The 22,979-nt window shown below is 36.7% G+C and overlaps 1 protein-coding gene across 14 annotated transcripts in view; it reads right to left on the reverse strand.

Moving 5' to 3' along the window:
- SCAPER (S-phase cyclin A associated protein in the ER) overlaps nt 1-22,979 on the reverse strand; it is a 492,396-nt gene that overhangs the window by 303,304 nt on the left and 166,113 nt on the right. For all 14 annotated transcript variants that reach the window (XM_023552952.2, XM_023552948.2, XM_023552950.2 and 11 more), the window contains 2 exons: nt 18,106-18,258; nt 17,120-17,227 (listed from right to left, as the gene is read on the reverse strand). In XM_023552952.2, the coding sequence (XP_023408720.1) occupies nt 17,120-17,227; nt 18,106-18,258 (261 nt within the window). The remainder of the gene's footprint in view (nt 1-17,119; nt 17,228-18,105; nt 18,259-22,979) is intronic.

Below are 22,979 nucleotides of genomic sequence, written 5' to 3' on the forward strand. Positions count from 1 at the left end.
CCAAGGCTTATGCTAACTGCTTAAGTTAAAGAAATACAATTCTGCAGGTGTCAAGAGTTTTACTCAGAGTTTACTCTTTTTACCAAAAGAATCCGGTCAATGTATAGGTAGAAAATTATTATTTTGATGAATATTACTCCTCCATAAAACTGTCCAGCAGATTATCCTTCAGAAAGAGTGCACAGGAAAGCTGATGCGTAAATTACTGATTTCTTGGATGCCATTAGCCAGATCAAACAAAGTGTCTACACATACTATCTAAATGTGACTTCAAAATGAAAGTATCACGTATAAAAGTCAGTCTAATTCATATTACAATGAATGTGTTTGGAAATTCAAGAAAATGAAATTTATCAAAGAGATAGCATAAAATGAAGAGGTAGGTTCATATGACATTATTTTATTTACCTTTATTTCCCTTGTACCTAACTTAAATGCACAGTACACCAGCAGGTGCTCAAGAAATATTTGAAAAAATAAAACAGCAACTTTGAAAGTGCCATTATATTTCAATAAAATTTAAAATGTTGTTAAACCATAAGCTTAAGAAAATCTCAAATGCAATGCCTTTTACCAAAACAATGCCCTTTGTAGCAGTATCATTTAAAAAAATTAAATATATATGTCAATGACAACTTTTTATATCAGATAGGATATTTTAATTATAGAAAAGATTAACTCCGCCAAGATCCCTTCCTACAGGTATGGGATAAACTTATGTTTTTATCAGTTACAATCTGAGTATTGTATTTTTAAAGTGACAGATGAGAAAAATGTAGATAATGAAATACCGTGAAACAGACACCATGCAAAAGAGAAAAGGCTATCTTCTGATAAGGATAACAGTCTACCATCTGTCCTTCTGCCACTCAGCGACAATTACAAATCCTCCATCCGTTTTCTGGTAGGTGGAGATGATGAATGAGGTAACGTCTTTTGTAGATTCCGATGTTCCTTTCTGATCTAATCTGAGGTTTAACAGATGACTCAAAGGGAAGCCCAGAGTTCAACAAGCTTACTAATTTATCATGCTATGAAGACTGAGAAAGGCTTGAGTACAATACTGCAACAGATATTGGTTCAGTGATACTGAAAAAAGCCTTGTAGTGGAGAGTGTTCTCTCTGAATTCTCAGATTTCAAATACAGCAACTTAGATTACTATCAAACTTCATTCTCAGAAATCATTTCAATAATGTCACAATAATAATAATATGTCACATATGTCACAAATAACATTAACCTTTTAATCCAAGATCAAAGGGAAGATAACACTCAGAGGCAGAGCCAGATGGCATCAATGGTGACTGGCTTTGATGGCCCTAAATGACAAGGGCTTGAGGGAGTCAGCAGCTTCATATCATACTCAACAGCACTAGAACAACATTCTAACTCCATTAACTTTTAAATATTTAAGAAAAACATACATGTGAAAATTATTATGCTAAAAATAACACACATACTAAGGTTTCATGGTATTACGCTAATACGTTTAAGATTTCTTTTGGTACTTTGAAAAGAATGACCTTGAACCCACCAACCCTACTATTCTACTCCTATCTAGCTACCTCCCATCCAATTCCCTCACATTTCAGAGTTAGAGCCTATGGGACACCTTTTCGATTATACTCATCAATACTCTGAACTTTCCAGAGTCTCTGTTCTCATACCTTCTTGAAAAAATTCCACATTTGAGTCAGGTAGATAAGTGCTGTGAGAAAAATCACAAATGGGGCCAGTGCCACTGTAAATTCATGGTTACCATCTTCAGCTGCTCCCTCAACTCTGCCCAGCCATCTGACAGTGGTTTTTAGTTAGTTCATTCCCACACTTTACACAATAACTATTTCAAATCATGTCCATTCTTCCTAAACGTGTTTTCCAGTTTACTAGGAAAACGTATGAGCCATGAAAAGAGTATGCCCTTTTAGCCTCTTCTTCTCAAATATACCAATTAACAAATCTGCCACCTATTCCCTTTCTCTTCCCACTTCATGGAGAAAGTCCTTCCCAGTCCTTCCAGTTGTACTCTGAATCCTATCTTCCACAGAACTGCCTATGCCATGAAAATCATCCTCTTTCCACCATTAACTATGAACAGAGAGACAAAAATAGAAATGACAACAGATTTCTCATTAGAAACAATGCAACTGACAAAAACTTGCATCTTCCTTAAAGTGCTCAAAGAATTGCCAGCTTAAATTCTATACCCAGCAAAAATGTCTTTCAAAAATAAAAGGAAAATTAAGACTTTTTAAGATGAACAAAAGCTAAAAAAAAAAAAAAAAAATTCATAACCAACAAACTCATACAACAAAAAATGTTAAAGGGTGTCCTTTTGGCAGAAGGAAAAAAATATTTCACATAAATCTGGATCTACAAAAGGGAATGAAGAGCACCTGAAACTATATGCATAAATATACAAAATTTTATATCATTATTTATATCTCTTTAAAAGACAACTGACTGAACAAAATGTATGGTGGCGTTTACAGCATATGTAAAAGCAAAATGCATGAAGACGACAGCATAAAGGCTGGGAGGGGGGTAAATGAATGTATATTACTGTAAGATTCTTATACTTTAAAGGAAATAGTATATCACTTGAAAGTAGACTGAGTAAGTTAAGGATATATATGATAAACCCCAAAGAACCACTAAAATAACAAATCAAAGAGTTATAGCTAATCAGATAACAAAGGTGAAAAAAAAAGAATCATAAAAAACCATACACCCAAGAGAAGGCAGAAAGAAGGAAAAATGAACAAAGAACAGACATGACAAATAGAAAACAAATTTAACCATAGCAACATCACATCAAATATAAATGGTTTAAATATTCCAATTAAAAGGCCAAAATTGTCAGAATCGATAAAAAAAAAAGCAAGACCTGAATATAATCTGCCTAGAAGGAACATTTTAAATATAAAGATATAAATAGGTTAAAAGTAAGAGCATAGAAAAATATGCACCATTCTAATACTAGACAAAAGAAAGCTGGAGTGGCTATATTAATATCAGACAAAGTAGATTTCAAAGCAAAGAACATCAACAGAGATAAAGAAAGCCATTTCATGATGATAAATTTGACTATGTAAAAATTGTGAATTTTTAATCATAAAAGGAAATCTGAAAAGACGTATCAGGCAGACACTAACCAAAACTAGATTTACAATATTAATGCCTGACAAAAATAAGATCCAAGGAGAAGGTCATTAAATGGGAAAGAGGATATAACATATTATTAAAAGATAAAATTCACAAATAAAAGAGATGAAAATATTTACAAATATGATTATAAATTCTGGAATATGTATAAAGCAAAAGAATTGACTTAAAAATATAAGACATGAATAAATAATAGCATATTAGTAGTATTTCCATTTTTGAGAAAAGGATATTAAGTATTATACAGACATACCTCATTTTATTGTGCTTTTATCGCACTTTGCAGCTATTGCGTTTTTTTACAAATTGACTGTCACAACCCAGCATCAAGCAAGTCTATCGGCATCATTTTTCTAACAGCATGTGCTCACTTTGTGTCTCTGTGTCACATTTTGGTAATTCTTGCAATATTTCAAACTTTTTCATTATTATTAGATCTGTTATGATCTGTGATCAGTGATCTTTGACAGTACTATTGCAATTGTTTTGGGGTGCCATGAACCACGTGTACATAAGAAGACAAACTTATTCACTTATTGTTGTATGTGTCCTGACTGCTCTATCGACCAGCTGTTCCCGTCTCTCTCCCTCTCCTTGGACCTTCCCATTCCCTGAGACACGATGACAATATTGAAACTGGGCCAATTAACAACCCTACAATGGCCTCCAAGTGTTCAAGTGGGAGGAGGAGTCGCTGGTCTCTCACTTTTAATCAAAAGCTAGAAATGATTAAGGTTAAGACAGGCCAAAAGCTAGCCCTCTTGTGCCAAACAGTTAGCCAAGTTGTGAATGCCAAGGGCAAGTTCTTGAAGGAAATTAAAAGTGCTACTCCAGTGAACACACAAATGACAAGAAAGTGAAACAGCTTTATTGCCAATATGGAGAAAGTTTTAGTGATCTGGATAGAAGATCAATCCAGCCATAACATTTCCTTGAGCCAAAGCCTAATCCACAGCAAGGCCCTAATCTCTTCAATTCTATGAAGGCTGAGAGAAGGTGAAGAAGCTGCAGAAGAAAAGCTTGAAGCTAACAGAGGTTGGTTCATGAGATTTAAGGAAAGAAGCCGTCTACACAACATAAAAGTACAAGGTAAAGCAGCAAATGCTGATGTAGAAGTTGCAGCAAGTTATCCAGAAGATGTATCTAAATGATGAAGCTGGCTACACTAAACATCACATTTTCAGTGTAGGTGAAACAGTCTTGTTAGAAGAAGATGCCATCTAGGACTTTCATAGCTAGAGAGGAGAAGTCAACGCCTGGCTTCAAAGATTCAAAGGACAGGCTCACTCTTGTTAGAAGCTAATGTGCCTGATGACTTTAAGCTGAAGCCAGTGCTCATCTACCATTCTGAAAATCCTAGGGCCCTTAAGGATTATGCTAAATCTACTCTACCTGTGCTTTATAAATAGAACAACAAATGCGGGATGACAGCACATCTGTTTCTAACATGGTTTACTGAATATTTTTAGCCCACTGTTGAGACCTGCTGCTCAGAAAAAAAGACTCCTTTCAAAACATTACTGCTCATTGACAATGCACTTGGTCACCCAAGAGCTCTGATGGAGATGTACAAGATTAATGCTGTTTTCATGCCTGCTAACACAACATCCATTTTGCAGCCCATGGATGAAGGAGTAATTTTGACTTTCACGTGTTATAATTTAAGAAACACATTTAGTAAGGCTATAGCTGCCATGGACAGTGATTCCTCTGATGGATCTGGGCGAAGTAAAATAAAAACCTTCTGAAAAGGATTCACCATTCTAGATGCCATTAAGAACATTCGTGACTCATGGGATAGGTCAAATCCAACATTAACAGGAGTTTGGAAGAAGTTGAGTCCAACCCTCATGGATAACTTTGAGAAATTCAAAACTTCGGTAGAGAAAGTACCTGCAGATGCAGTGCAAATAGCAAGAGAACCAGAATTAGAAGTGGAGCCTGAAGTTCTGACTGAATGCTGCAATCTCATGATAAAACACTGATGAGGAGTTGCTTCTTATGGATGAGCAAAGAAAGCAGTTTCTTGAGATGTAATCTACTTCTGGTAAAGATGATGTGAACACTGTGGAAATGGTTTAGAATATTACAGAGTTATTAAAAGGTTTAGAATATTACAGGGTTTGAGAGGACTGACTCCCAGTTCTGAAAGTTCTACTGCAGGTAAAATGCTATCAAATACCACTGCATGCTACAGAGAACTCTTTCATGAAACAAAGAGTCAATCAATGCAGCAAGCTTCACTGGTGTCTTATTTTAAGAAATTGCCACAGCCACCCTAACCTTCAGCAAACACCATCCTGATCAGTCAGCAGCCATCAATATCAAGGCAAGACCCTCTAACAGCAAAAGGGTTACAACTCGCTGAAGACTCAGATGACAGTTCGCATTTTTTAGCAGTATTTTTTAAGGCATGCACATTTTTTTTAGACGTAATCTAATTGCACACTTACTAGACCACAGTATAGTGTAAACATAACTTTTATAAGAGCTGGGAAACCAAATAATTCATGTGACTCACTTTATTGTGATATTTGCTTTATTGCAGTGGCCAAGAACTGAATCTGCAATATCTCCAAAGTATGACTGTACATGCTCCAATGGCTCACACACAAACTACGGATAAAAGGGCTTTTCACATTTGTATTATTTGTGTAATAAAAACTTGTAGCTGTGGAGCTGATCTGGACTCATGGTGACCCCATGTGTTACAGAGTAGAACTGCTTTACAAGGTTTACTTGGCTGTAATCTTTACAGAAGCAGATCGCCAGGCCTTTCTCCTGCAGCGCTGCTAGATGGGTTCAAACCACCAACCTTTAGGTTAGTAGTTGAGAACAAATCATTTGCACCACCCAGGGACCATCTGTATAATATGCATAACGTATTATGAGAGCTGGCTAGGAGTCACGGAAAAACAGTTTTGCAAAAGTTTCTGAACTTCAGGTATTCATTACCTATTTTACAATAAAGGAAGTGTTTAAAAGAAAAGATTCGTGGAACGGAACTCTATGTAGTTGTAACTTACCAATCCATTCGCAAAGACAATAAGATTATTATAGTTCTTTAGGTTTCTAGCTTTAAATCACTGATTAATGAACAGTATCTCCAAAACTAAATGTTTATTAAAAGATAGCAAACACAGAAAGTGACTAAAATAATTAGTAATGAACATGCAACAGTTGTGTAACATCAGAAGACTCATGACAAGCAGGTATAAGTGGAGTAATATTTCAAAAATTATTCTATTTTGCCTTTGCCCAACTCAGCCCAGTTAGGTGTTAGAATTTATTATAAAACAAATGCAAGAAAAAACACTCTATAATAATCAGCTTTAGATATGCAAAACAGATATATACAGCAAGACAAGAGTCTAATAAGCCAACCTATTATCCTGATGAGATTTAATAAATTTATTTCTCTTATCATTTAGTATGTTAATAATCAAGCCTAGAGGATTCAAATTTTAGTGTTTACTTCAGAGTGTGAAGGTTCCCTTTTCCAACCTTAAGAGTTAGTTATACAGCTAAAGTACAGGAGAAGAATATTTAGGCATGGTTAAAGTAAATGTCATCCCTTTCTGGCCAAAAAATACTAGAAACGAAGGGAAGAAAGTAAGAAAAAGACACGGGTCTCAAAAGAACTAGGTATATTAGCTACATGAGAGTAAGGCAAAAAAAAAAAAACCCAAAATCCATTGTAATCGAGTCGATTCCAACTCATAACAACCCTAAAGGGTTTCCAAGGAGTGCCTGGTGGATTCAAACTGATAACCTTTTGGTTAGCAGCCGTAGCTCTTAACCAGTATGCCACCAGGGTTTCCTAATGCCAAAAGTGCTACCTTTTCTTGATTCTTAAAAGAGACCATCTGCAGCTGCCTCTGGAACCACATTAGTATGGTCATGCTATGTGATCAGGAACAGACCCTCAGGTTTAGCTCTCTCAAGAAATCCTTAGTTCCTATGTGGTATGGATACTGTGGCGGGAGTCAGCAGGCCTACCAGGGGCCAGAATTAAAGACACGGCAAAGACTCAGAGATATGCGGGTAAAGAGGACTAAGGGAAGGACAGGTTCGCAAGAGGTAAAGAAATGGCTGATGCTCCACTGGAGCACTGTCCACGTAGAAAGACTAGATTAAGAATACACCAACCACTCTGCAGGACTGATGAGCAGGAGAATACTAAGTGAACAGGCAAACAAGGGACGCACGTTGGAAATCAGAAGACAAGACATTCTGAACTAAGACCCCAACTTTTCATACTCACCACAGAGTCATGTAAGCCATAGTCTTCCTCTGATACACACAGATGTCATCTTAAGGTGGCAAGCCAGTATATGGGGACCAAGCATTTTTATTTAAAAGAGGCTGGGTACTAACTAATGGAATTGTTTAATTACTGGATCAAACTGAAGTATTAAAAAAAAACCTGTTATTTGGTTAAAATTTTCTTTGAGCCAATGAGCAGGGTCCCATTAAGATGAAGTCAGCTGTGGATACATAGCTACATATTCCCTCCACATCCTAGATACAAAGGGAGTAAACGTGTACCATCCAAGAAATCCCAAAACTTAAAGGAAATATATACATTAGGGGTCAGCTATATGTGTATGTATTATATACTAAATACATACACAAGCACAGACACACCCACACACAAACTACAAAAATTTTCCCAGACTACTAAAGAGGAAATGAAGGCTAGGAAAGAGGTACCCTATAAGAAAGGGTAAGAAGCTTTTAGATCATTTCTCAAATTGACTTAAAATTAATTTTTTTTCTTTTTTTTTAATTCTTGCAAAATATATATAATACAACAGTTGCCAATTCAACGGAAACCCTGGTGGTGTAGTGGTTAAGTGCTACGGCTGCTAACCAAAGGTTGGAAGTTTGAATCCACCAGGCACTCCTTGGAAACTCTATGGGGCAGTTCTACTCTGTCCTATAGGGTCGCTATGAGTCGGAATCAAGTTGATGGCAGTGGGTTTGGTTTTTTGTTTTGGTTTGCCAATTCAACATTTTTCAGGTGAATGATTTAGTAATATCAAGTACATTAATCATGTTGTACAACCATCATCCCTAACTGCTGCCAAAATATTAACTTAAAACTTATTAACCTTATTGTACTTGGAGGGAAATCAAAGATTTACACTAACTGACTTCCAGCTTATTAATTTGACTTGATTTTCTGTTCAAAGGCAAACGAGATGTTTTCCTAGCATAAGAAGAAGAGAATAAACACTTAGGCTGCCACAAATAAACAAAAGCAAGGTAAGGGAATGAAATGATTCTATAAGGAATTATTTATTATTTTCCAGACTGTCATCAATTCTGAAGCAAATGAAGGCCTTCATTTGCTGATGTGGCATGACTCAAGACAAGAAGAAACACCTGCAAACAGCCATTAATAATCAGAACATGGAATGTATGAAGTATGGATCTAGGAAAATTGGAAGTCATCAAAAATGAAATGTAAGGCATAAAGATTGATATCCTAGGCATTAGTGAGGTGAAATGGAGTAGTACTGGCCATTCTGAATTGGACAATCATATGGTCTACTCTGCTGGGAACGACAAATTGAAGACAACTGGTGTCACATTCATTATCAAAATTGAAATACAATGCTGTCAGTGATAGGATAATATCCATACACCTACAAGGAAGACCAGTTAATACAGCTATTATTCAAATTTATCCACCAACCACTAATGACAAAGATGAAGAAATCGAAGATTTTTATCAACTTCTGCAGTTTGATTGATCAAACATGAATCAAGATGCCTTGATAATTACTAGTGATTGGACTGTGAAAGCTGGAAACAAAGAAGAAGGAATGGTAGGGGGAAAATATGGCCTTGGCAACAGAAACAACACTGGGGACGGTATGATAGAATTTTGCAACATCAATGACCTCACTGAAAATACCTTTTTTGAAAAACATAAATGGCGACTATACATACAGATCTCACCAGATGGAATACAAAGAAATCAAGTTGACTACACTTATGGAAAGAGATGATGGAGAAGCTCAGTATCATCAGTCAGAAAAGGCCATGGCTAACCCCCAGCGTATGGCCCCCAGGCACCCTATTAACTCAGTACTGAAGTCATTCCTGAAGCTCACCCTTCAGCCAAAGATTAGACAGGCCTATGAAACAAACAATAATAAACAAAGCTCAAGGATGCATCCAAGACTAGATGGGGACAGCAGTCCAAGAAAAGGATGAGAAGGCAGGAGGGGACAGAAACGCTGCAAGAACGGAAATGGGTAACTTGAGATTGAGAAGTGGAGAGTGTTGACACATCATGGGGTTGGCAACCGATGTCACAAAGCAGTATGTGTATTAATTGTTTAGTGAGAAACTAATCTGCTCTGTAAAGCATCACCTAAAGCACAATTAAAAAAGAAAAAAGAAAAAGGCTGAGGCTGACTGCGAAACAGGCTATCAATTCTGTTGCTCGTATGCAAGTTCACTTTGAAGCTGATGAAAATCACAGCTCGTCTCTAGGCCACGAGAGTCAAAACACGACCCTGAGTATATCCCACCTGAATTTAGAGAACATCTCAAGAGCAGATTTGACGCACTGAACATTAATGACTGAAGACCAGACAAGTTGTGGGATGACATCAAGGACATTACATATGAAGAAAGCTAAAGTTCATTAAAAAGATAAGAAAGAAAGAAAAGACCAAAATGGATGTCAGAAGAGACTCTGAAACTTGCTCTTGAATGTGCAGCAGCTAAAGTGAATGAATGATGAAGGAAAAGAGCTGAACAGAAGATTTCAAAGGGCAGCTCGAGAAGAAAAAGTATTATAATGAAAATGTGCAAAGACCTGGAGTTAGAAAACCAAAAGGGAGGAACATGCTCAGCATTTCTCAGGCTGAAAGAACTGAAGAAAATATTCAAGCCTCGAGTTGCAATACTGAAGGATTCTATGGGCAAAATATTGAACAATGTAGGAAGCATCAAAAGAAGTCACTTACCAAAAGGAACTGATGGACATTCAACCATCTCAGCAGGTAGCATATGATTAAGAGCCTATGGTATTGAAGAACGAAGTCCAAGCTGCACTGAAGGCACTGGTGAAAAACAAGCCTCCAGGAATAGACAGAATACCAACTGAGATGTATCAACAAACGGTTGCAGCACCAGAGGCACTCATTCATCTATACAAAGAAATTTGGAAGACAACTACCTGGCCAACAAACTGGAAGAAATGCATACTTGTGCCCATTCCAAAGAAAGGTGATCCAACAAAATGTGGAAATTATCAAACAGTATCACCAATATCACACACAAGTAAAATTTTGCTGAACGTAATTCAAAAGCAGTTGCAGAAATACATCAATAAGGAACTGCCAGAAATTCAAGCCACAATCAGAAGAGGGTGTGGAACAAGGGATATCATTGCTGATGTCAGATGGATCCTGGCCAAAAGCAGAGAATACCAGAAAGATGTTTATCTGTGCTTTATTGACTATACAAAGGCACTCAACTGTGTGGATCATAACAAATTATGGATAACATTGCGAAGAATGGGAATTCCAGAACACTTACTTGTGTTCATGAGGAACCTGCACATAGACCAAGAGGTAGTCATTCAAACAGAACAAGAGGACTCTGTGTGGTTTAGAATCAGGAAAGGTGTGTCAGAATTGTATCCTTTCACCATGCTTCTTCATTCTGTATGCTAAACAAATAACCCGAGAAGCTGGACTATATGAAGAAGTACGGGCATCAGGATTGGAGGAAGACTCATTAACAAGCTGTGATATACAGATGACACAACCTTGCTTGTGGAAAATGAAGAGAACTTGAAGCACTTATGGGAGAAGATCAAGGACTACAGCCTTCAGTATTGATTATGCCTCAACATAAACAAAACAAAAATACTCACAACTGGACCAGTAAGCAACATCATGATAAAAGGAGAAAATATTGAAGTTGTCAAGAATTTCATTTTACTTGGATTCATAATCAATGGCCATGGAAGCAGGAATCAAGAAATCAAACAACATATTGCACTGGGCAAATCTGCTGCAAAAACCTCTTTAAAGTGTTAAAAAGCGAAGATGTCACTTTGAGAACTGGGGCATGCCTGACCTAAGCTATGATATTTTCCATCTCCTCATACGCATGCAAAAGCTGGACAGTGAATAAGACTAAAGAACCGATGCATTTGAATTATGGAGTTGGTGAAGAATATTGAACATAATAACATAGACTACCAGAAACCCGGGTGGCATAGTGGTTAAGCGCTATGGCTGCTAACCAAAAGGTTGGCATTTCGAATCCACCAGGTGCTCCTTAGAAACTCTATGGGGTAGTTCTACTCTGCCCTATAGGGTCACTATGAGTCAGAATTGACTTGATGGCAACAGGTTTGGTTTTTTTGGTTTATGGACTGCCAGAAGAATGAACAAACTTCTCTTGGAAGAAGTACAGCCAGAATGCTCCTTAGAAGCTGGGATGGCGAGACTTAGTCTCGTGTACTTTAGACATGTTATCAGGACAGACCAATCAATCCCTGGAGAAGGATATCACACTTGGTAGAGAGTCAGTAAAGAGAAGAACACCCTCACCGAGATGGCCTGACACAGTGGCAGTACCAATGGGCTCAAACACAGTAATGAATATGAGGATGGCCCATAACCAGGCAGTGTTTTGTTCTGTTGAGCACTGGGTTGCTATGAGTCAGAATCAACCCGATGGTACCCAACAAGAACAGCATCAATTCTGAGAAACAACTTTCTACTTTAACTTCAGGTATACCCTGGCCCCCCCCAAAAAAAGAAAAGAAACCAAACCCATTGCTATCGAGTTGATTCTGACTCATAGCAACCGTATAGGGCAGAGCAGAACTGCCCCCCCCACCCAGAGTTTCCAACGAGCACCTGGGAGATTCGAACTACAGACTTTTTGGTTTGCAGCTGGAGCACTTAACCAATATGCCACCAGGGTTTCCACCCTAAGGCCAAAGAGGTCAGCTTATAAATCATTTCATTAAACACAGTAATGTCTTTAAGTTTCTGCTAATTTAAAATTCAGTTTTTTCTTCAATCACCTAATTAGCTTAATTTTTCCAGGGAGAAACACTAAGTTGGATTTTGTGAAACCAACTTCAGTTGTAAACATGCATTAAATTATAGTTAATTTAAGACCATTCACGAAGGGACTTCCCATATTTGTCAAAAAATCAAATGAAAATTAATTTTCTCTATATTTAAGTACACATGGTAACAAACAGAGCTTGTATAATTTACATGCTTTGTAAAGCCAAGGAATTTCAAATAGAAATATATGGACATGAAAATGGAAAAAAAATTTTTTTGAATTCATTCTCCATATAGGATTAACTGTACTTTATGCAATTTGTACAAATCAAAGAAAAATTACCATTGGCTTCTTTTATAGCATGAAAACAAGACTACAAAGAAATCAGAGTTTTAACTAAAACTAATATTTTATTGTTTCTCTGACAATTCATATAAAAAATTAAATTTTGGAATACATTTAAAACTAGTACCAATTTTTGACCTTTAAAAATCACATACTTTTAACATGTGGATACTATGAGAGAGAAAAAAATCAGACACATAACAGTTCTTTTTGTGAAGTCTCAAGAAACAGAAAAATTTGCCAAATTACAATAAAAACAAAACAATAAAGCTTTCTTGCTGGGCAGCTGCCTATTATGTTTAACAGGCTTAAAACAAAATGTGCCAAAGATCAAGAGTAAGTTATCTGAGATGTCAAGTGCGTAAGGTCAAAGGTACAATTTTATTAGGTCAGAGGTGGTATAAATAAAATGTTATATGTCAAAGAAGAAGGGTCACATACAAGGTGTATATAATATAAAGACATCACAGATGACATGTAATAACTTTAAGTAGAACAAGTATGTTTTACTATAGATACCTTCGCTGATTAAAAACGAAACTTCAAAGCGAGTAAATATAAAATTGCCTTTCTGTATCACATAACTCATACGCTATATTACACACTTGTTTTCAGGAAGAAGGGGCTATAACCAAAAATAACTACATGAGTTAAGTGAGAACTTAAAGAAAATATATAATCCTTTTAAACTGAATCAGTACACATAATGATCGCATCAACCAAATCTCAAACCACAACAGCTAAATATCAGGCTCCACAGGTACAAAAAGTAGATGATTCGTAACTGAAGATACTGTGTATTTTTCTTCCAAATCCCATGAGTTCAACATCCTTTCCTTACCTTTTCTCATTGAAATAAAAACACATAAAATTTATATTTCAGTTTACATAATGGCAGCGCTCCAGAAATATTCTCAATAATGTTTTCTGTAAATTAAATAATATATTTAGCTCTTTTATTAGGGGACCTCTGCACAAATAATTTCTATAAATGGAAGAACTGCCTTTATAATAGGAATAATTAGATTCTAATTAGTTAAGGCAATTTAGGAGTTTCTTAAAGTGGAGCACATACATGTGACTTTAGTTCTAAACAGCAATAAAATGGGGTAAGTATATGGGTGATTCAAGTAAAAAAAAAATCCATACCACTCTCAAAATATCCATATAATTTAACTAAAAAGGAAAAAAAAAATTTGAGGCAAAGCAGATGGTTCAATTTTCATTTCTATTAACATTACCTGGTATTTAAAAATAAAGGTATTTACAAAGGAGAAATTCAGAGGTCCATTTCAATGATATCTTTAAGCCATTCTGTATAACCTTTCAATTCAACTGAACTCAAGTCAATGAATATTTATTAGCAGGAGCCCTGGGGTGCAGTGGTTAAGCACTTGCCTGCTAACCGAAAAGCAGGCAGTTCAAATCCACCACCCACTCCACAGGAGAAAGATACGGCAGTCTGCTTCCTTAAAGATTTACAGCCTTGGAAAACTTATGGGGCAGTTCTAAGGCTTGCTGTGACTCAGAATCAACTCAATGGCAGTGGGTTTTGGGTTTATGAGCCAAGAATTACATCAAACAATACATATACAGGAATTAAACACTGGGAACCTTTTAATTCCAGCCATAATGAAGTGGCTTGTATTGGGCTAATCTAGCTCTGAAAGCTGGACAAAATACACAAAACTACTAAATTTTACTGGAAAGCATTAAAAGACAGTTAAGACTCTATGATCCCTAAAAAGAGGGAAGCACACAGGGTAAGCTTCACATTCACCTTGACTTTTTCCTTAAAGGCTTATGCCAATTTTTGGCATGGAAGAATAGAATTCAAGTCTGAAAGTGGTAGTCTTGAAGAATTTGGAGTTCAGAACTGTCAAAGTGATTGAAATTTGAAGGACAGAAACCACCAAGAAGAGGAAATCACAGAGAGGTGAGCCAAAACAATGGTGTACAATTTCCCCTGAAGAATTTGTCATATCCAGAAACCGGGGAGAAAACAGTAGTTTTGTTCCTCTTGTGTTCTAGAACCAACCACATAATTACCGCTGTGTTACAGATTAAATTGTGCGCCCCTACAAATATGTGTTAGAATCCTAATCCCTATACCTGTGAATGTAATTTAATCTAAGGTAGTAGAATCACCTTCTACAATGTAATCCAATGCAATGTAATCAATCAGTTGAGGTGATGCCTATGTAGAGTGGACTCTAAACCTTATCACTTCTGAGTTATTTAAAGAGACACACACATGCACAAGGGGGACGAAAGATGCCATATGAGGATCCTCTACAAGCCAAGGAAGAAAGGAATGCTCAGGACTACCTAACAAGGAAGGAATCAACACAGCTGAGACCCTGATCTGGACTTTTAGCCTCCAGAATTATAAGACAATAAATTTCTGTTGTTTAAAACCACCGACTTGTGGTATTTCTGTTATAGCAGCACTAAGTAACTAAGATGTTCTGCTTTCTGACAGCACCCAATCCAGAACACAGTCCCATATCCTTGAACCTTCTTCAAAATCACCTAACACAAACTCAAATCCTATAATATGTTCTTTCTACCACACTCTTACTGAGAAGCCCCCACACCTTCCCATGGTATATGTTTTCTTTTTTGCAACAATAAATGCAATTTTATTCAACTACAGGTGTATTCCTCCAATGTCACTGGAGGGCAACGACAAAAATAAAAAGAATAAACCACAGCTTCATGTGAACAACAGGGATCTCACAGACTGAAGGATGAATGAAAGAAGCTAGACACAAAAGAGTACATACTGTATGATACCACTTATACGACGTTCAAGAATATGCAAGATTAATTGATGGTGCTAGAGGTCAGAAGAGTAGTTACCTTTTGGGAGCATGTATGCAAGGGGGCATGAAGGAGCCTACTGGGATACAAAAAATGATTTATATCTTGCTCTGGGTAGTGTTTTATGTGTCTCTACATATATAAAAATTAATTGAGCTATACACTTGCGATCTGTGTGTTATACTTAAAAAAAAAGTTAAACACACATGTATCTACACATAGGCACTGCCATCAATGAACCCCCAATAATCTTTCCTAGGCATTCAATAAAGAATCTTAACAGATTTCTGACAAAGATGAATTTCTCACCCTTGGGTAGCTTTAGAAATTGCTATTATGAATAGAGCCAACAAATATACAGATTACCTAACTGGTCATCCAAGTCTCAACTAACGGTTGAATGATAAATATTTATACAAGTCTAATTTCATGTAAACAAATTACAGATGAACAAATAATGCATATCCAAAAATTCCCAAATGGTTTAATGATACAAAATGATCCATTATAGGAAATTCACATTGCTAAATGTCTTCCAAGAAATCTGGAGCATCACTGAATAATTCTTTCCTTATAATATTAAAACATCAAAATAGCGTTAACTTTTTTTGCACTAAAATCATATAAACAACAGTATTAACTTGTTTCTACATTTCTTATTAACTAACACATATACAGTCTTGTATTGTTTAACGTCCACCAGACATTCTGCTTTACATGATTTGGACATTGTGCAAACATGCCTAAATCGCAAAAAATCACATTCAGTGATTTATAATGTTATATAATGACCTTTGTGTTATATAATGACCTTTTGTTTCACTTCCAAATTGATACTTCTTGGCCTCTTGCTGCTGCTATCACTAGCACAGGTTTTGCTGTATTTGGGAGCCACCGATGCACTTTATGGTAATATTTTTGAAAGAAAATTAAACAGAAAGATAACGCTACAACACTCAAGAGACGTGCAATACACAAGACTGGATGCTGCTGCCTACAAGTCAAAGCATACATTGTTATATGGTAAACTTTTTATTTGTAACTAGGAAAAATTCACATTAAAATATCGACAGAACGTACAGTACATACATAAGGCAGTAACATAGGTGTTTATTATGACTATCAAGACATATGGATTATAGATTGTAAATGTACTGTACCATTATACACCTGGCAGTGCAATTGCTTTGTATACAAGAGACATGAGATACACGTGTTGCCTGTGGGAAGCTGCTGCATTCGCTGCATCTGGTTATGTCTGCTACGTTTCATTCTCCGATTGGGATTTCTGAATTCAATTATAACCTTATGGGACCGAGGACATATATGTAGTTGGACATTGCCCGAATGGACGTTATACAGTGCATGACTACACAAAAATAATAACACATTTGTGTATTACATTGCAGTGGTTATTAAACATTAAAAATAGTTTTAAATAATCACATAAATATGTAAAAACATGGAGTTTTTTAATAATAAAAGAGCTCTGCACGTACTAAAACCAAAACCAAAACCAAACCCAGTGCCGTCAAGTTGATTCCATCTCATAGCGACCCTATAGGACAAGGTAGAACTGCCCCATAGAGTTTCCAAGGAGCACCTGGCAGATTTGAACTGCCAACCTTTTGGTTAGCAGTCATAGCACTTAACCACTATACCACCAGGGTTTCCCTGCACACACTCGGACTCAATAAATACCTACAAAGAAGCGAAAGTAAAGCTTACCACTTCTTCATCTGAAAGCTCTCGCCCTTGGATGCTGCTGTTCTCTCTCACAGCTTGCTGGTGTTTTTTCCCTTTAATGTGGCTAAAAAGATACACCTCTGATGAGATCTAAAAGCATAAAATTGTTTAAATTATAATCAAAAACCGAACAACCAGAACACAACTAATGAGGATGCTGACACATTGTGAAAAATGTAAGAAATGTCACTGAACAACTTGTGTAGAAATTGTCAAATGGGAACATAATTTGCTGTGTAAACTCTCACCAAAAACACAATTATTTAAAAATACATAAATAATTAAAACAATATAATCAACTTATAATTATACCTAATTTAAATATTAATCCAGTATACTTTATCTGTAAACCCTGGTGGCATAGTGGTTAAGTGCTACAGCTGCTAACCAAGAGGTTGGCAGTTCAAATCTGCCAGATGCTCCTTGGAAACTCTATGGGGCAGTTCTACTCTGTCCTATAGGGTCACTATGAGTTGGAATTGACTCGATGGCAGTGGGTTTGGTTTGGTTTGGTTTGGGAATACTTTATCCAAGTTGAACTCACTTTAGTATTTAAGTATAATACTTAAAAATGTTTTCTTTACAATATAATTCTGAAAATCTTCCAGAAGACACATGATAAAAAAAAAAAAAGTATACCATCATAGCCAACTTTAACAGGAAATCATTTCCTATAAGTGGTTCAAGTTTCAGTACTGAGAATGTTGCTTTTCTTTTTTGGTCCCAATACCAAAAAACGTTGACTTGGACTATCATTAAGCAGGTACACATCCATTTTAGTACCAACTCCATGCTTTGACACTTTGAACTACTGTTCCTAAATGCTGACATATTTTAAATGTACTATTTTCCATGCTGCTCAAGAGATGTCTTAGCATGAGTTTATAAAGACTGGAAGAATATATTTCCATGATTGAATAAAATTTAGAATAAATTAAATCATCACAATATTGATAATGACAACCTACCAGGACGCTGCAGAGAGAACACTGTTTCTTTCTTTCATAAGGGGTCAGTTTGGGGGCATAATCAGTATTTGCATGTCGTCCACTGCTTAACTCGGCAGCTTTCTCTTTTCTTTGTTCAATCTGTTCCATGTGCCTTCGGATGCTCTCATCATGCTGTATATAGAGTCACAGTGCAAGAATATTAAAAATTACTAAAGAGAGATGAGGCCAAGATGGCGGAGTAGTCAGATGCTTCCAGTGAACCCTCTTAAAACAAAGACCAAAAAAAACAGGTGAAACAATTACATTTATGATAAGCTAGAAGCCCTGAACATCAAAGTCAAAGTTAGGAAACAGACTGAGCGGCAGGTGGAAGGACAGACTATTCAGAAGCAGAGAGGAGTTAGAAGACCTGAATTGCCAGGATCCCTCAGGCACCGTTATCGGGAGTGGAAGTGGAGGGCTGCTGGTAGCTTTCGGCTGCAGTTTCCTCAGGGAGAAACAGCCAGCTGCACAGCCTACACACACCTTCGGAACCAGAGAAGAATGGCGCTCTTGGCAAAAGCTAAGAACTTGTGTATATTTTACTGCGCCTCCAGTTGTGAAGCGGGCATCACTGGCTGTCAATTTCCCTGGGCCTCAGATACATCTGGATGCGTGCCCTAGGCTTTCTCCCGGCAGTGGAAAAGGAAAAAATTCACACTTGGGGAAAAGATAAAATGCCACCTCCACTAACCTGGGGAGCTCAGGACAGAAGCAGCTACTGTCTGGGCATAAATGGTCCACGGACTTTGAATACGTTTACCCACTGCATGGACCTGTGTGAGCCTATCTCTGAAGAATAAGACCTTGTTAGCAGACTGTAACTGTTTCAGCTGTGCCATGGAGAGATGGGAGTTTAATGTTTGACACCGCCTTGCCTATTAAACACGGTCCTCACCTTCCCACATCAGGGGCCTAAGGACAGGTGGCTTCACTCAGGTCACCCACCCACATGCAGCAGGGGCACAAGGATAACTGGTACCTCCCAGTCCTTACAACCAAAAACACTGGGTGCCCAAGGTCCATCTGTAGAACTCAACCACCTGTGTGCTCTACAGAACAGGGACACGCTTTCCTCCCACTCGGGAGACAGTTCTCAGGCACCTGCCTTGTTGAGAGCGTGACCTCCTGCTGAAAACAGATACTGGTGCCTACACCAATGCCCCCTGCCCCTCTAAGACTGTAGGACAGAGCCTTTACCACACACTTGATGACCAACTACCTGGACACCTGAGCTGAATCCATACAAGAAAAGTGAATGGACTCCAAGGCTCATATACCTGGTAACAGCTCTAGCCATCTGGTGAGAGGGCGTTAGAGCTCCAAAGCCGTAAATAATCGAGCTAGCTGACTAAAGCAACCTATTTGGATATATCAAAACAAAACAAAGCAAGAAGCTACAATACAGTAAGCAAACATAAAATAAACTAATACAATAACTTACAGATGGCACGGAGACAACAGTCAGTATCAAATCTCATAAAGAAGCAGACCATGATCGCTTCAACAAGCTATCAAACCAAAGAATTAATGAATCTTCTGGATGAAGGTGCCTTCCTGGAATCACCAGAGGCAGAATATAAAAGATTAATATACAGAACTCTTCAAGACATCAGGAAGGAGATTAGGCAATACGCAGAACAAGCCAAGGAACACAAACATAAAGAAGTTGAAGAAATGAAAAAGGTTACTTAAGAACATAACGAAAAAATTTAATAAGCTGCAAAAATAAAAAGCTGCAAGAATCCATAGAAAGACAGCAATCAGAAATTCAGAAGATTAACAATAAAATTACAGAATTAGACAACTCAACAGAAAGTCAAAAGAGCAGAACTGAGCAAGTAGAAGGCAGAATTGGTGAGCTTGAACATAAGGCAATTGGCACCAATATATTCAAAGAAAAATCAGATAAAAGAATTAAAACAAATCAAGAAAACTTAAGAATCATGTGGGACTCTATCATGAGAAATAACCTACTACTGACTGGAATACCAGGACAGGGAGGGATAACAGAAAACACAGAGAGAAATGTTGAAGATTTGTAGGCAGAAAACTTCCCTGATATCGTGAAAGATGAGAAGGTATCTATCCAAGATGCTCATCGAACTCCACATAAGGTAGATTTGAAAAGAAAGTCACCAAGACATATTATAATCAAAAACAAAGATAAAGAGAGAATTTTAAGAGCTCCTAGGGATAAGGTTTTTTTTTAGGGATAAACAAAAAATCACCTACAAAGAAGAGTCAATAAGAATAAGCTCGGACTATGTGGCAAAAAAAAAAAAAAAAAAAAATTTTATTTTTCTTTACGTGGCAGAAACCATGCAGACAAAAAGGCAACGAATGACTTCTATAAAGCACTGAAGGAAAAATATTGCCACCCAAGAATCGTATATCCAGCAAAACTATCTCAAATATGAAGATGAAATTAGGACATTTTCAGATACACAGAAGTTTATAGAATTCATAAAACCAAAACTATAAGAAATACTAAAGAGAATTCTGTGGTTAGAAAATCAATAATATCAGGTATCAACCAAAGAAGACAACACTGGACAGAGCAATCAGATGTCAACCCAGACAGGGAAATCACAAAAATAAATCAAGATAAAAAAACACTCCAACAGGGAAACAGCAATGTTATTATGTAAAAGAAGACAACATTAAAATAATGAAGGGGGACTAAGAAATGTAGTCATAGGTCTTTCATACGTAGAGGAAGACAAGGCAATATAAAGAATTAGGTTTAAACTTAGAAAAAAAGGGGTAAGCATTAAGGTATCCACAAAGGAGACTAACAATTCTACTCATCAAAATAAAATACTAGAAAAAAATCGAGACTCAGCAGAAACGAAATCAACAACAAATAAGAAGAAAAGACAATATAAAAAGATAAAGTACTCAGCACAAAAAATTAAGTGGGAAAAAGAAACTGTCAACAACACACAAAAAAAGACATCAAAATAACAGCACTAAACTCGCAGCTATCCATAATTACGCTGAACGTAAAGGGGCTAAATACATCAATAAAGAGACAGAGAGTGGCAGAATGGATTAAAAAAACAGATCTATCTATATACTGCCTACAAGAGACACACCTTAAAGACACAAACAAACTCAAAGGATGGAAACAAAAATATCAAGCAAACAAAAATCAAAAAAGAGCAGGAGTGGCAATATTAATTTCAGACAAGACAGATTTTAAAGTTAAATCTACCACAAAGGATAAGGAAGGACATTATATAATAATTAAAGGGACAATAAACCATGAGAATATGACCATATGAAATATTTATGCACCCAATGACAGGGCTGCAAGATACATAAAACAAACTCTAACAGCATTGAAAAGTGAGATAGACAGCTCCACAATTATACTAGGAGACTTCGACAGACCACTTTCGATGAAAGACACAAAATCCAAAGAGAAGCTCAATAAAGACATGGAAGATCTAAATGCCACAATAAACCAACATGACCTTACACACATACACAGAACACTCTACCCAACAGCAGCCAAGTATACTTTCCTTTCTAGTGTACATGAAACATTCTCTAGCACAGACCACATATTAGGTCATAAAGGAAGCCTTAGCAGAATCCAAAACACTGAAATATTGCAAAGCATCTTCTCTGACCATACGGCCATAAAAGTAGAAACCTGTAATAGAAAAAGCAGGGAAAAGAAATCAAACACTTGAAAACTGAACAATACCCTGCTCAGAAAAGACTGGGTTATAGAAGACATTAAGGATGGAATAAAGAAATTCATAGAATCCAATGAGAATAAAAACAATTCCTAACAGAACCTTTGGGACACAGCTAACGCAATGCTCAGAGGTCAATTTAAAACAGTAAATGCACACGTACAAAAAGAAGAAATGGCAAAATTCAAAGAATTATCCCTATAACTGGAACAAATAGACATAGAGCAACAAATGAAACCCTCAGGCACAAGAAGAAAGCAAATCATAAAAAATAGACCAGAATTAAATGAAATAGAAAACAGAAAAACAATTGAGACAGTTAACAAGACCGAAAGCTGGTTCTTTGTAAAAATTAACAAAATTGGCCAAACTGACAAAAGAAAAATAAGAGAGGAAATAATAACCTGAATAAGAAATGAGAGGGGTGATATTACAACAGACCCAACTGAAATTAAAAGAATTACATCAGATTACTATGAAAAATTGCACTCTAACAACAAATTTGAAAACCTAGAAGAAATGGATGAATTCCTAGAAACACACTACCTACCTAAACTGACACAAACAGAGGTAGAACAACTAAATAGACCCATAACAAAAGAAGGCATTGAAAAGGTAATCAAAAAACTCCCAACAATAAAAACCCTGGCCCAGATGGCCTCACCGCAGAGTTTTACCAAACTTTCAGAGAAGAGTTAACACTAGTACTACTAAAGGTATTTCAGAGCATAGAAAAGGATGGAATACTACCAAACTCATTCTATGAAGCCACCATATCCCTGATACCAAAACCAGGTAAAGACTCCACAAAAAAAGAAAACTACAGACCTATATCCCTCATGAACTTAGATGCAAAAATCCTCAACAAAATTCTAGCCAAGAGAATTCAACAATGTATCAAAAAAATAATTCACCACGACCAAGTGGGATTCATACCAGGTAGGCAGGGATGGTTCAACACTAGAAAAACAATTAATGTAATGCATCATGTAAATAAAACAAAAGAACCACATGATTTTATCAATTGATGCAGAAAAGGCATTTGACAAAGTCCAACACCCATTCATGATAAAAACTCTCAGCAAAATAGGAACATAAGGAAAATTCTTCAACACAATAAAGGGCATTTATGCAAAGCCAACAGCC

The sequence above is a fragment of the Loxodonta africana genome, chromosome 13 (assembly GCF_030014295.1).
Source record: "Loxodonta africana isolate mLoxAfr1 chromosome 13, mLoxAfr1.hap2, whole genome shotgun sequence".
Lineage (NCBI taxonomy): Eukaryota > Metazoa > Chordata > Mammalia > Proboscidea > Elephantidae > Loxodonta > Loxodonta africana.